At 39.9% G+C, this 15,300-nt stretch overlaps 1 protein-coding gene across 3 annotated transcripts in view; it reads left to right on the forward strand.

Annotated features, from left to right (window-relative positions):
* RELN (reelin) overlaps positions 1–15,300 on the forward strand; it is a 518,586-nt gene that overhangs the window by 289,190 nt on the left and 214,096 nt on the right. For all 3 annotated transcript variants that reach the window (XM_047695315.1, XM_047695316.1, XM_047695317.1), the window contains exon 9: positions 13,227–13,323. In XM_047695315.1, the coding sequence (XP_047551271.1) occupies positions 13,227–13,323 (97 nt within the window). The remainder of the gene's footprint in view (positions 1–13,226; positions 13,324–15,300) is intronic.

The raw sequence follows: 15,300 nt of genomic DNA on the forward strand, positions 1-15,300 counted from the left end.
CTCTTTCTATGCTGAGAATGACTATACTATGAAATAGAAGTGACCTGAATAACTACATAACAATATCACACTAAATCAAGATAACCCATTTTCAAACTTAACCTCTCCTTAGCTGAATCTCAAAAGCAGCTATGGCTGCTCCAGCACTATCCAGTATGAGGGGAATATGGTGAGGGAATAGGCAGAGTGGAGATGCTGGTCTTAACCAGTAGCAAATATGGGGGCACCAGGGTGGTTCCGTCAGTTAAGCAACTGCCTTCAGCTCAGATCATGATCCCGGGGTCCTGGGATCGAGCCCCACGTGGGACTCTTTGCTTGGCAGGGAGTCTGCTTCTCCCTCTGCCCATCCCCCTGCTTTTGCTCTCTTGCTGGCTGTCTTTCAAATAAATAATAAAATCTTTAAAAAAATATCAGTAGCTGGAGGGATGGGGTAACTGTGTAAGGAACATTAGAGGACATGTGATGTAATGAGCACTGGGTACTATATAAGACTGTTGAATCATAGACCTGTACCTCTGAAACCAATAATACATTATATGTTAATTAAATTTAAGTATTTAAAAAGTAGCAAATACTATAAAACACAGTCATGTGAACACATTGCTGGAGATCCTCCCAGAGGCTTGGGAGTTGCTCACAAATGGGAGGGGCCCTGAATTTGGAGCTTCATAGTAAATCCAGAGGTGTCTACACTAATCCTGTCTACATCAACATGTTAGAATTGAGCATTACATTTATTTAGTTATATCGATGACTGTATGTTTACACTCTGATAACGTATGTCATTTCCATTCTTCTTTCATACCTTTCTGCAAATTGCCTCAACTGCAAATGCCACCTCCCCTTTACTTAACATTCTATTGTTTTATCTCAGAAGTCATGTGTAAGGCCCATGGAGATTTCTATGTACTGCTGCAGCTAGTGTTCTGATTCCCAATAAATTATTAATCCAAATCATTAATGCAAAATAGTACTTTTCAAGTGTAGATATTCTAAATCATGTATTCTTTACAGTTATAATATTATACCGCATATTTCCGTTGTCTCTAAGGCTCGTGTTTATTGATAGACAACTTTGGCTGTTGGTATAAACAGGAAAGGAATAGAGCACTGGATTGGGAGTCAGGCCCCATGGTCCTTCTTTGCCAGTTGATCTTGCCACATAACCTTGGGCAAGTGCTAAGGGCTGTCCAGACCTCTGGCAACTGGTTTGTCAAGTGAGAGTGTTCATCTTCATGACTCTTAAGTACCTTCCCCCTGTGGTCCTAAATCCTAGGACTGTGTGACAAGAACAAAGTAGGAGTTAATTAAGAAAAACATTGTGTCTGAACATAGGCTTGTAATGTCTATTTTAGTTAAAAACTAAAGGAGTTAAAAACTTTAAGAGCCAGAGAGACTCCTGTAAGAATGTCGGTCTCAGGGCCCCTGGGTGGCTCAGTTGGTCAACTGTCCAATGCTTGATTCCAGCTCCAGTCATGATCTTAGGGTCATGAGACTGAGCCCATGTTATCAGGCTCTTCACTCAGCAGGGAGTCTGCTTGAGATTCCCTTTCTCTCCCTCTGCCCCTCCCCCTGCTTGTACTCTCTTTCTATTTCCCTCTCTCTAAAATAAATAAATAAATAAAAAGTGACAGTGTCTGTGTTGGTGGACCAAGTTTATAAGTGAACCCCATCTCCTTAATCTGCTGAGAAGTGTACAAGAGGCAATAAAACTACACTTCCCATGAGGAGCACCAAGTAACGTACAGAATTGTTGAGTCATTGCATTATACACCTAAAACTAGTGTAACACTGTATGTTAATTATACTTTAATAAGATTTTTAATAAGTAAATAACAATGGAAGAGAAAGAAAAATTATTTAAATAAGATTTCTTTTTAAAGTTGATAGTAGTATCATTGTATTTCCAAGACTTTATTCCTAGAGTTTTACTGACTCCTAGATTTATTTCATGCACTTTTCCTTTTTTTGTTTTTTAAGATTGTATTTATTTATTTGAGAGAGAGAGTAGTGGTGGAGAGGAGGGGGGAGGAGGGGCAGAGGCAGAGAGAAAATCTTAAGCAGGCTCCATGGTCAGTGCAGAGCGCGACATGGGGAGATGGGATTTTCAAGACAAAATGTTTGCCTAGGTTAAGCCGGCATTCTGATGAGGGGAGGCAACCATCAGAGGAATGAATATGTCAGCGAGTAATGAATGCGATGAAGAAAACACATCAGGGCCAGCAAGTGAGGGGTAGCGCTTTATTGGAGTGACTGGGAGAAGGCTCCCGAGGGCGTAACCACTGAGCAGAAGCCCGAATTGTGTGAGAGAGTCAGCTTGGTAGAAGGACCAGCCAATGTCAGAGCCACACGGAGTGCCATTGTGGCCCCACAAGAGCCTTATGTAAATGTGAGCACTAAACGATATTTTGCTTCTTAGGTAGCAAAGGTTGCTCAAAGGGTGTGCATTTTCTACTTTTTCCCTGAATGACAGCCAAAGTCAAGAGAAATGGGACTTCATCACAAGAACATTAACTAGGCTTTTGAGTTCACATGTACCTCTGACATGGGAACTACTTGTGACAATTGATCGACTCACTGATTAATTGGTTGGTTGATAGAGTAATCATCTTGGCCTGGCTCCATATAACAAAAGTGGAAAGTTGCTTGTCTCTTTTTTTCTAAATTATACTAGGGGTAGTATACTATGTAAATATAACCAGGGTAGAAGTTGATATCAATTTCAGTCATAATTTTAAATTGAGGAAGATGATTCATGGATCAGACAATGAAAGGAAGCTGCCATAGAGAAATAAGCTTTGCCATTTTTTTAAATTCTTTTACTTTTACAGTAATAGATGCTGTTTAATACTTGTAAATATTAATGGTTTCTTTATGGTAAGTGATTATTTCAGAAACAGATTTACAAGTTATTATGGAATTTGTTATTTAGAATACAAATGTGGATTATCTGGTATCTTAAATTTAATTCTGATTGCAGTATTATATCAGGTGAATGCTTTTCATATAATTAAAATAGTCTAAATTGGGAAATGTTCAGATATTGCTTTTTTTGGAATGCAAAACTTTTAAAAGAAATCTCTTCGAAATGCCTTTCTATAGATTTTTTTTTTTAAAGATTTTACTTATTTATTTGACAGGCAGGTCACAAGTAGGCAGAGAGACAGGCAGAGAGAGAGGAGGAAGCAGGCTCCCTGCTGAGCAGAGAGCCTGATGTGGGGCTTTAACCCACTGAGCCACCCAGGCGCCCCCTTTCTATAGATTTAAAAGCGAACAACAATGGAACTCTTTGGAGGAAGGTCAACCTTTGTGTTTGTTCTGGAAACCCAGTCATATGAGGTTATCACATTAGTCTGGGGGTGAGAGCTGATCTAAGGAGGTAGTGGCGAAGGTAAAGGAAAAGTAGCAATTAAGGGTCCAGAGGTTTGGGTGTCTGGCTGTGGGACAAGGGAAGGAAAGGGATCTTCAGGGCACCTGCAAAGAACGCGATGCCCAAGTAAACATGTTTCTTTCTTTCTTCCTTTTTTTCTTTTTTTTTAAAGATTTGTTTCTTTATTTATTTATCTATTTACTTGAAAGAGAGAGCACACACTTGTTGGGGAGGAGCAGAGGGAGAGGGAAAGAGTGAATCTCAAACAGACTCCATGCTGAGCATGGAGCCTGATGCAGGCCTCAATCTCACGACCAGGAGATCATGACCTGAGCTGAAATCAAGAGTTGGAAGTTCAACCGACTGAGCCCCTCAGACTCCCCAACATGTCATTTCTTCTGGGTGCAATTTCACTCATCTCCTATTGTAAAACCTGAAAGCAGAGTTGGTGACTGGCAGGATATTTAGGCTAGCAGTGGTTCAGTCTTTTAGATTTTCTTCTCTGTACCAAGAACGGGCCATTACGGTCTCAAGTCATAAGCCTGAGTAGAAGTCACAATACAGAAACCTGTCCCAACCTGTTGTGACACGTGAAAATGTAGCCATATATATATATATATATATATATATATATATATATATATAAATTTTTTTTCTCTTTTTTTTTTTTTATTTGACAGAGAGAAATCACAAGCAGGCAGAGGCAGGCAGAGAGAGAGGAGGAAGCAGGCTCCCTGCTGAGCAGAGAGCCCGATGCGGGGCTCGATCCCAGGACCCTGAGATCATGACCTGAGCCGAAGGCAGCGGCTTAACCCACTGAGCCACCCAGGCGCCCCATATATATAAATTTTTTTAAGGGTGCTTTTGTTCACCAGAAGCAGTTACAATGAAGTGATCAAAAGTGTGGTTCTGGTCTTTCTAATTCTGAATCCCAATAATCCCCCAGTACATTTCTTAACTTCTCTTTGCCTCTGTTTCCTTCCTTGTAAAGGAGTCATGTACATAGTGGTACTTACCTGTTCGTAGCAACCATTATTGTTCTCTTGAGTTATTAGAACTTATTTTCTTTATCGTCAGATTTTCAGTTGTGTTTGGATGCTAGGAATGTAAAATCACATTTTCAACTCCACTCCAACAATTATATGGATCTTATGAAATGGATCTGCTTCTACTGATTTGTCTTGCTGTCCTTCTCCCAAAGCACCTTCTTTTTCTTATCAGGTAGTCTCTTCTCTTCCTCATCAATACATTTACCAGTAATGCCAACAAACAAGTAGTTTATTCATTTTAGTCTCAGATTTTATTTCTGTGTTGAATTTATAGCATTTCTACTGAAGAGCCTAGAAATAGCACCAAAATATAAGAAGCCATAGGAAAAATGCACTATAAGTTCTTTGATAAGGAATAATTCAATTTAATATTTAGCCTAAGAACAAGTATGGTCAGAAATGTGTTCCTTTTCTAGGATAAATGAATTCGTGAAGTGAAACAAAAAATACCGAATCATAGCTGAAATCTGTTAAATAGTGTGGGCCAAGAACGATTTCCTAGGCACGTTTCATGTGTTAACTCCTTAATCTTCACATTAGTTTTATGAAGAGATTGCTATTATTATTTATGTTTTACAAACATGGAAACTGGGCACAGAATAAATGACATCCCCAAGGTATGTAGCTAAGAAGTGTCCAAACCCAGATCATAACTTGGCACCCCACCTCCTACACCCTCTCCTATACCCCATGCAGACTTCCCTTTCTGAAAGATAACTTGTATCAGAAGATATTTCACTCTAAAAAGTAAAGTAAGAAATTACATAGAACTAACAGTAATGCTAACAAACAGTGATTTTACTATCATGTAGACTTCCCTCATATGAGACAAATTAAATAAGCTATGTTTAAATCTATATGACACAGGGGTGCCTGGGTGGCTCATTGGTTGGGAAGCCAACTCTTGGTTTCGGCTCAGGTCATGATCTCAGGGTTGTGAGGTCCAGCCCCTCATTGGGCTCCACACTGGGCGTGGAGCCTGCTTAAGATTCTCTCTCTCCCCCTGTCCCTCCCCTACCACACACTCTCTCTCTAAACAAAAACTAAAATAAAACAGTGTGTTAATGTATTCAACTAGTCCAATAGAAACGAAATAAATCAACTTAAAGAGACAAGATAATGTCACAAATCAAGAAGATAACTACATTTGAGAAACCTTTTCATGCGATAGAAACCGATTCCTGATGGAGAGGTCAGAACTTGTGCCTTGGGAGTGATACTCTATGTGGCTTATGACTACCTGTTATGACTTTGCAAATGGCTTATTTTCAATTAGGCTGGGCCATTATAATAAGGCTTTACTAATAAGCAAAATAACTCATCTAGCTATCATTATTCTTCACATTACTTTATCTGGCTGACAAAAATGGACCATAATTACTCATGTAATTTGTCTCTGATATTTTTATTCTGAAAGCAGACTGGATTATGGAACCAGTGAAGTCCTCTTAGGGCATCTTCTAATTAATTTGGGGGAATTATTACCCAGGTGACTAAACAACAGTACCAGAGTTCATCTGTGGTGAGGAAATGAGCATCCCAGTATCCTAAAGCATGGCTGTTAAGTGTCTTTTCACTTTGACTCTTGAAGGCAAGTCAAAAGTCCTTAAGTGTCATCTACTGTCTTAGTTCCTTTTTTTTTGTAAGGTTTTGTTTATTTATATGACAGAGAGAGAGCACCAGGGGGAGGAGCAGCAGGCAGAGGGAGATGGAGAAGCAGGCTCCCCACTGAGCAGGGAGCCTGATGCTGGATTCGATCCCAGGACCCTGAGATCATGACCTGAGCTGAAGGCAAATGCTTAACCGACTGAGCCACCCAGTCGGGTAAAAACCTAGTTTTTAGTAGAAACATACCTCAGTAAAAAATGAAGAAATGGAGAATTTGAAGTAAATAAATTACAGCAAACTTATTGTTGATCCAGCCTTAGTTTTTTGAGCTCCTGCTGTGTACCAAGCATCACTGTGGGTCTAGGGACATAAGTAATGGGCAAGACAGACGCAGTTCCTACTCTGATGGAGTTGCACCCTAACAAGATATGGACAATGAGCAAGTAAATGATTAAATAAACACAATAAATTTAAATACTGAGGTTACTATGAACAATAGAAAGCTGAGTGATAGGATGGAGGATGGTTGGTGATTGGGATAGACTAATCTAGATTGAGTGCTCATGGAAGACTTCTTTGAGGAGGTGACATTTGCACAGAATACCTGAGGGAGAAGAGGGACCCAGGCAGGAGAGACTCCATGGGGAAAGATATGAATGGAATGATGAGAGAATAGGGTGTAAGGAAATTGACATCATAAGTGTACTCTCAGGCAGAGAAAAGGAGTGGAGAAACCCCGGGATGATGGTGTGTTCATCCCAGGGCTTCTCCACTGGGAAGAGAAAGATAGTCCAGAGCACTTTATGGCTGGAACATAATAAATGAGAGGAAGAGTGGTACAAGGGATAGTCTAAGATGAGAATTTGTTGAGCTCCCACTGTGTACCAAGCATCATTGGTATAGCAGATCATGAAGAACTTTATATATCAAGATGAGGGGCTCACCCTTTTGTTCCTAGGGTGCTGAGAAGCCTTGAGACGGTTTTAAGCAAGAAACAGTACGATTGTTAAAACATTTTAAAAGACCCCTCCCTGGGTCTTTTGATGGATGGATGATGGATGGCAGGGGGACAAAAGGGGGAACAAGAAAATCACCAAGACATGCTCATGACTTGACAGGTGGTAGCAGTCAAGAGGGATATAAACTGAATAATATTTGGGGGACAGAATTCCCAGCAGAGTCTGGTGGGCTGAAATGGGACTTGAGGCAAAGGGGGCAACCAGTGATGACTCCTAGATTTTTTTTGTTCATTTGTTTGTTTGAGCGTGTGGGGTGGTTTCATTTGAAATGAAAAGAATCGTGGCTATTGGGGAAACAGAAAACCAATACTTCCAATTTTGATGTAGTGGGTTTGAGATGTTCATTAGGGATGATAAATAGCAGTTTAGATCTATAAATGTGAACGTGATGGGAGGCATAATCCTGCGTATTATCTGTTGTAGATATTATTTAAAGCCTTGAAAGTAGAAGGCTCCTCAAAGGAGGAGTTGTACGTAAGAGAAGAGAAAGGCGTGAAAACAGTTTGAGGTCAAGAAGGAAATGGGAAATGAAGGAGACTGAGAATCGGCAGCCAGTAAATGGGGAGGAAATCGAGAAGGTGAGGGAAGCCAAGGGGAGAAAGGCAGAGATCGACTGTGACAAATCTGGCTGAGAAGTCAAGTAACTTGAATCTGGGATCTGTTGATTGGGCAACATGGACCTCCCCCGCCCCGCCCCAGTGAGTTTCAGGGTAGCGCTTGAGAGCAGGAGCCTGTGTGGAGGTGGCAGGGGCGGGGGCTTGCAAGAAGAAAATAGGATGTGAAGATGTATCAGCAATCACGGGATAACCCTTTTGGAGGAGCTTTGCTGTACAGGCGAACAAAAATAGAATGAGAAGGAGAAGAAAGAGAGCAACATCAAGAAAGTAGTTTTGTTTTAAAGATGGGAGATGCTTTGTATGTTTCTGAGATGTTTGTATGATGACAGGAATGATCTGGGAAACTCATGGATGATTCAAGAAAAAGAAAGGGGAAATTTTAAGGAGCAGGAGGAGATGGGATCTAGACCATAGGAGGAAGTTCACGTTGATTAGAATGGAAACATTTCAACCGCTACAACAGGAGGCAAGCAGAAAACACTGGTCTGATGGATGGAGAACATGATACCAGGTATCATGTGGACACAAAGATGAGGTCATTCATGTCTGCATTTGTGTTTTTCTTAATTATGTGTATTGCATTCTTAACCTAATAAGAATGAACTCAGACTTATGATTGTACATGAAAATTATGAACAAAGTGATGAGAGTGGACATCCTTGTCGTGTTCCTGATCTCAAAGGGAAGGCTGTCAGCTTTTCCCCATTGAGGATGATATCGCTGTGGGTTTTTCATAGATAGATTTTATGAAGTTGAGGAATGTTGCCTCTATCCCTATACTTTGAATCATTTTAATCGGGAATGGATGCTGTATCTTGTCAAATGCTTTTCTGCATCAATTGAGAGGACCACGTGGTTCTTTCTTCTCTTACTGATTTGTTCTATCACATTGATTGATTGCGAATGTTGAACCATGCTTGCATTCCAGGGATAAATCCTACCTCGTCATGGTAGATAATCTTTTTAATGTACTGTTGGATCCTGTTAGCTAGGATCTTGTTGAGAATCTTGGCATCCATATTCATCAGGGATATTGGTCTGAAATTCTCACACTTCTCCAAAGAAGACATACAAATGACTAACAGACACATGAAAAAATGTTCATCATCATTAGCCATTGGGGAGACTCAAATCAAAACCACATTGAGATACCACCTTACACCAGTTAGAATGGCCAAAATCAACAAGACAGTAAACAACATGTGTTGGAGAGGATGTGGAGAAAGGGGAACCCTTTTATACTGTTGGTGGGAATGCAAGTTGGTGCAGCCACGTTGGAAAACCGTGTGGAGATTCCTTAAGAAATTAAAAATAGAGGTACCCTATGATCCTGCAATTGCACTACTGGGTATTTACCCCCAAAGATACTGATGTAGTGAAAAGAAAGGCCATCTGTACCCCAATGTTCATAGCAGCAATGGCCACAGTCGCCAAACTGAAGAAAGAACCAAGATGCCCTTCAACAGACGAATAGATAAAGAAGATGTGGTCCATATACACAATGGAGTATTATGCCTCCATCAGAAAGGATGAATACCCAACTTTTGCATCAACATGGATGGGACTGGAAGAGATTATGCTGAGTGAAATAAGTCAAGCAGAGAGAGTCAATTATCATATGGTTTCACTGACTTGTGGAGCATAAGGAATAACATAGAGGACATTGGGAGATGGAGCGGAGAAGAGAGTTGAGGGAAATCAGAGAGGGAGAAAAACCATGACAGACTGTGGGCTCTGAGAAACAAACTGAGGGTTTTGGAGGGGAGGGGGATGGTGGGATGGATGAGCCTGGTGGTGGGTATTAAGGAGAGCATGTATTGCATGGAGCACTGGGTGTGGTGCATAAACAATGAATCTTGGAACACTGAAAAAAAATAAGATAAAATTATGAAAAATTTAAAAAACAATCCAGTATTTTTTTTAAAGATTTTATTTATTTATTTGACAGAGAGAGATCACAAGTAGACGGAGAGGCAGGCAGAGAGAGAGAGAGAGAGAGAGAGAGAGAAGCAGAGAGCCCGATGCGGGACTCGATCCCAGGACCCTGAGATCGTGACCTGAGCCGAAGGCAGCGGCTTAACCCACTGAGCCACCCAGGCGCCCCAACAATCCAGTATTTTTATATGAGCTTGATAATACAAAGCAAGTCATTAAAATAGCACAAACTCAGTAGCACAAATTTAGGACATCATTAATTCTGTTGCAAAGTAGTTCTAGGGCATTATGCAGATATCTTCTTTAGCACAGGGGTAAAGATGGCTCATGTTTATATTGCAATGCATGTATTTCTTAATCCATAGGAGAAACTAAAGGACAATAATAGACTAGAAATATTTTTAGTAAAAATATCCATCATTGTATACTGTGGGGTTCACTAAATTACTAATAATCATGTCAATGACAGTTGCTGTAAATAACTGTAGGCTTACCTTTATCGCTTATCAATTTATTGTCAATTTAAAATCAAGAGCTGACAACCAAGACCAACTGAAAACAATATTAATGAAGTGCTTGTAACACAAAACGTCCTGTCCTCCCTAACACTCGAGGTATTTCAGTAACCTTTTATGTGTAGCTTTACAGGAGAGCCAGATTTCTTAGACTGCTGGATTGGGATCCTCAACAAATCCTAAAATTTCACTGCCTTTATTTATTAATACAAAACTTGAGGAACCCTTAATCACTTTGTAGGTTACTTGTACCCTTGCCGTGGGCTGAAATGAAATTAAATGGACTTTCTTTCCTTCATTGCCCATCATGAACCAAAGGAGGTGTTTGGATTTTTTAGACCAGTTACGTTAGCGGCTGTCAGACTGTAATTTTAGAACCATGATCCTGAATTCTCTTCCCTCCTTCTGCAGTTCTTTCCATCCTTGCAAATTTGCTACCTTAGAGGATGACCACAGAAGGGATCTGGAGGGGAGAAAATGGATCTGCAAGAAGACACTTTGTGTTTGACATTTGGGTTTGTCTTCCTGGTTTTGAATTCCAGTGTTGGCAATTAAAGGTCTTTGATTTAAGAGGGAAAGGGAGGAGGTACCTGTGGCAGGTGGCACCTGGTTATCACTGGCTCCTTACTGTGTAAAGGGTGCTTTGAGGTCTGTGACAGCTCCTCACCACAGTGAAGGGGGGCAGGGAATTCGGGAGCAGGCATTAACCACATGGGCACACGGACACTGATTAACTAACTGATTTCCTCCCCTCATCCCACACAGACTCAAGGAACCATTGTCAGTCTGGGCAAGGAAGATCTTGTTCTGCTGGCTGAAGTCTGGGAGACAGTGGGGTTGCAATCCAGAAGGGTTTCTGTGAAGAAAAATTGTACCCAATACATGCGGAACAACTACCTTTAGGGTGGGAGTGGGGAATCATTTACTCATTGGACTGGCACCATTTGGAATGGGAGTTTGGTCGGGGTGGCCTCAGAATGAGGCAGATAGCCAAAACTGACTCGTGGCGGTACTTCCTCCAGGACTGTCCCCTCGTACCCCACACCCCAGTCCTGGTATCCAGTTGTCCATCCCTGTGTCGGAGTCCCTTTCCCTTCTTTGACCATCTTTGCACATGGAAATCTTTTACAATGACCCTGGGCTAGTTCTATTTGCAGAGTACACCTCTGGTCTCTAGGAACTGTGTACCTTCATCCCACCGTGGGTGCAAGTGAAGTTTTCTCTGAAAGTACTGAGTGATTGTTGAAGGAGTCTAGGGGATGATAACATGATGCAATTTGCTTGTAGGGAGAGCACTGGCAACAATGTGGCCAGAGAAGGGGGCCTGAGGCTGGAGACAGAGAGGCTAACTAATCACTCTTGCAGAGTCCTGGCCCAAGCTAATGAGGGTCTACTGACAATATTGAGAAGAAGAGGGATTCATAAAGATATTAATATTTTAGATATGCAAGCATTTAATGGCTAAGTGGCTGAGGAAAGTCGAGTCCCCTGCCAGGTGCCTTTGTGTTTTTTGGGGTGCATAATAAACTGAATTTCCCAACATTGAGATGGAACCTTAAGGAGATAGGAGAGAAGTCATGTTCTCATCGCGGTCGGATTTGGACACACATTCATTTTGATGTTTGTCAGCCATCCTTCTCCCGTAATTTGAGAGCGGTCTGCAAGTAATTGAATTCTGTAAGGAACATTTTTGATCATTGTTTGTTCTGCCTGTTCTTTTTTCAAGGATTCACCTTCTACATTTGATTTTGAGAGCTTGGGGTGTATACAACATGAAGGAGGCACACACATGCCATTGAAATTCTTGGGGCTGATTTGAACTTTGTTTTGAAATAAACAGATTGTCTGCCAGTCCTTACTGTTGTTTGTGTTGTAGTGGGTCCCGCATAATCCTGGCCCCTTCCAATTCCTGCCTCGCAGCCTGATAGGTATTTTAAGCAGCTGCTTATGGAAGGTAAAATTTAGCAATGATCAGAATGGCATAAGGAGGGTTTGTGTTTGAGCGTAGGGTTGCTGGAGACCTGTTCTTCGAGTACCCCTTCTTTTGTACTTTTCGTGCCCACATTTTGGCTGAGAATAAGTCTGGGAAAGCTGCCTTTTGGCCTCTGAGTGCATTGCCAGCTCTGGCGATTGCAGACTGACTGGTGTTGTACTAAACACCACTGAAATAAAATAAATGAGTCTATTAAAGCTTGGAACTCCTGAGAACTACAAATGTAAAAGTCGTCAACAGATGCCATTTGCTGAAACCGAGGCTCCTCTAGCAGATGGGTGAAAGTTAAACATAAATTGCACTATTTCTTATTCTGTTGGTTCATTTGTTTTTAATATAGTATGAAAAAAAACCCTGCTATTCAGTTACTTCTGGCATATGTTTCATGGCTGTTTGGGGTATTCTGAGAAGATCTTTGAAATGATAGTCATGCTATGTTTTATTTTATGAATTCATTGAATGTGTAGAAAAAAATCCTTGTCAGAGTTTTAAAAACTTTCTTGGGTCATATTTTCTATATGGAAAATCAGAGAGAAATAATCACAAATGTTCACGATGGGGTGTAATGTCTTTCTTTTAAATCTTTTATGTTGGGCTATAGTAGAATAATAATATACAGTTCTCATTCATTTAGTACTTGAATTTTCTTTACAGTATCTTAGCTGTCTAATCGTTTGAATAACACACACACAGAAGAAGAGTGTTTTTAGTCCTCATTCAATTCAATAATGACTTCTATACCATTTAATATGATCGCTATTAATTAATATTAACTTGCAAGATCCGTAATGGCATTATTAATCATTCTAGAATATTTAGCTATTTCTCAGCATAGAACTCAGTGTTTTATTTTTTGACTTAGTTGAGTTGTTTATGACTCTCAAGAAATCTGCAGCTTTCTTGCCTTTTTCCTGATTCCTAAAGCTATTTATCTAATAGTATTTCTCAGAACCAATAACCGAAGCAGAACCAAAGAAACTTCAGCATAGATGGAAGAATGGGGAAGCAGTTAAAAAAAATATTTAAATGGTCACAACACTTTGTCTCACATTTGTGAGGACGGATAATAGGCAGTTACACTGTTTTTTAACTTTGAAACTTATTGTGATTTTCTTTATAGGCTCAGGTTCCTGTCGCTTTAGTTATTCCGACCCCGGCATCATCGTGTCGTACGCCAAGAATAATACCGCAGACTGGATTCAGCTTGAGAGAATTAGGTTTGTTATCATTTCAGGTAGTTTCATGAATCCTGACCTAAGTGGATTTCTACTTCCCCGTTTGCCTTCATTCTACCACTGATTTTATTCTTCATGATCAAAAGGATCGTGGTTGTTAATTATGCTGAATTACTTGCTTGCACACATTACTCTCTGCCCACTTTGAAGAAGTATTGTTAAAAGTGTCATTTTCCATTCAGAACCTCCCACGATTAGGAGTAGCTATAACAAACCATTTTTGGTAAAAGCACACTTGGGAGAATGACTTTTGGGATGGAATCCTCCACAAAATAACATCACTCCAGTCTCCAGGTAGCCTGGCTATGGGCTGGCTCAGAGGCCTAGGAATATACAAGAATACCACATAAATTCCTTCCAGCCTGGGATGGTAATGAGTTCATAGCCCTGGGGCTTTTGCATCTCATCTTTAGTTCTGTCATTTCCCTTCCAACCTCCCAAAGGCAGGTTCTAAAATTCTATTATCATAATTGTGATGCAACTTGTAGTCATTTTGTTACATTTTCTTTATTTAAAAAAAAAAAAATCCCTCAGTAAAGGAATGAAGTAGAATGCTTAAAGAAGAAGCTCACTCAAGTTGAAAAAAATGTGGCTAAATTGGCAAAAAAAAAATGACATTTACTCCTTCTATAGAGTTTAAATCATAAAACAATTCCAAATGGATGCTTAATTTCAGGCCTGGTAAGATATTTAAAGGAAGAAAACTGCCTTGGACTTTTATAAAGTAGTTAAATCTGATTGGTTTGGTTCTTAAATTTATATGACTCAAGAAGAACCTTTTCCAACAGTTTTGTACGGTTTTCTTTCTTCACATGCTAATTTCCTTACTGTATTTCCCTATTGAAAGAACTGTGATTTATTTAGGGAAGAAGAGTCAATATTAGGGTCTTAGTCTTTTTTTTTTTTTTTAATTTTTTTTTTTATTTATTTATTCGACAGAGAGAGAGAGAGAGAGAGATCACAAGTAGGCAGAGAGGCAGGCAGAGAGAGGAGGAAGCGGGCTCACTGCTGAGCAGAGAGCCCGATGCGGGGCTCGATCCCAGGACCCTGAGATCATGACCTGAGCCGAAGGCAGAGGCTTAACCCACTGAGCCACCCAGGTGCCCCAGGGTCTTAGTCTTTAAAGCTAAACAAATCTGCCCAAAGTTTCCAGACATATTTCAGATTTTTAAAACTGTCACATGTCCAAAATCTACTCCAACCAGAAATTGAGTAAAGTGACTCTACCTCATGGATTTTAATAAACTGTCTCTCTCCGAGGCAGGATGCCATATAATCCATAAGGACCGGGTACAAGTGAGCTCTTACCTGCTCTGTCAATTTTATAATAGCATTTTGCTATTCTTCCTAATTTCTAGTAGTTATTATGAAAAAGCATTCATATTAAATACTTGTTTTTATAAATGGCTGTAAACAAGACAGCATATTGAAAATTTTACCCGTACCTTCTTTTTTCTCTATCCAATAGCTATGTATCATAGTTTAGGTAAATTATAGTAGACATTTCTTACGGAAAACAGCTACATATTTTTGATATGACAAGTAGTCAACATACACATTAAATTACAACGTATTAAGATCACATTCAGCTGACTCCATTGGGTTTTTCACTAAATGAGACTTTCAATTTTAAACCATCCTCTAAACTCTCATGCTCATTAATGCAAAATTTTCCTTACCAGTAGTGATCAGAGTGAACATATTTTCAGTCACTTCCTAAAACTAAAATACATTATTTTCATTGGTTTAAATTCTTTTTTGAACCTAAAAACATAGTCATTGTGAAATATTTTAAAAGAAAAGGAAATTGATTACCCCCAAAGGTAAGGTACACCATCTATAACCTACACTGACAATTCTTTGGATATATATGTGCTTCATCGGTGAGTGAAAAATATGTCTTTTCTGTGGTCCTTTCAAAACTGATTTATAGTAAGCCCAGGGTACTACTAGTTTGCA

Source organism: Lutra lutra, chromosome 11 (genome assembly GCF_902655055.1).
Source record: "Lutra lutra chromosome 11, mLutLut1.2, whole genome shotgun sequence".
NCBI lineage: Eukaryota > Metazoa > Chordata > Mammalia > Carnivora > Mustelidae > Lutra > Lutra lutra.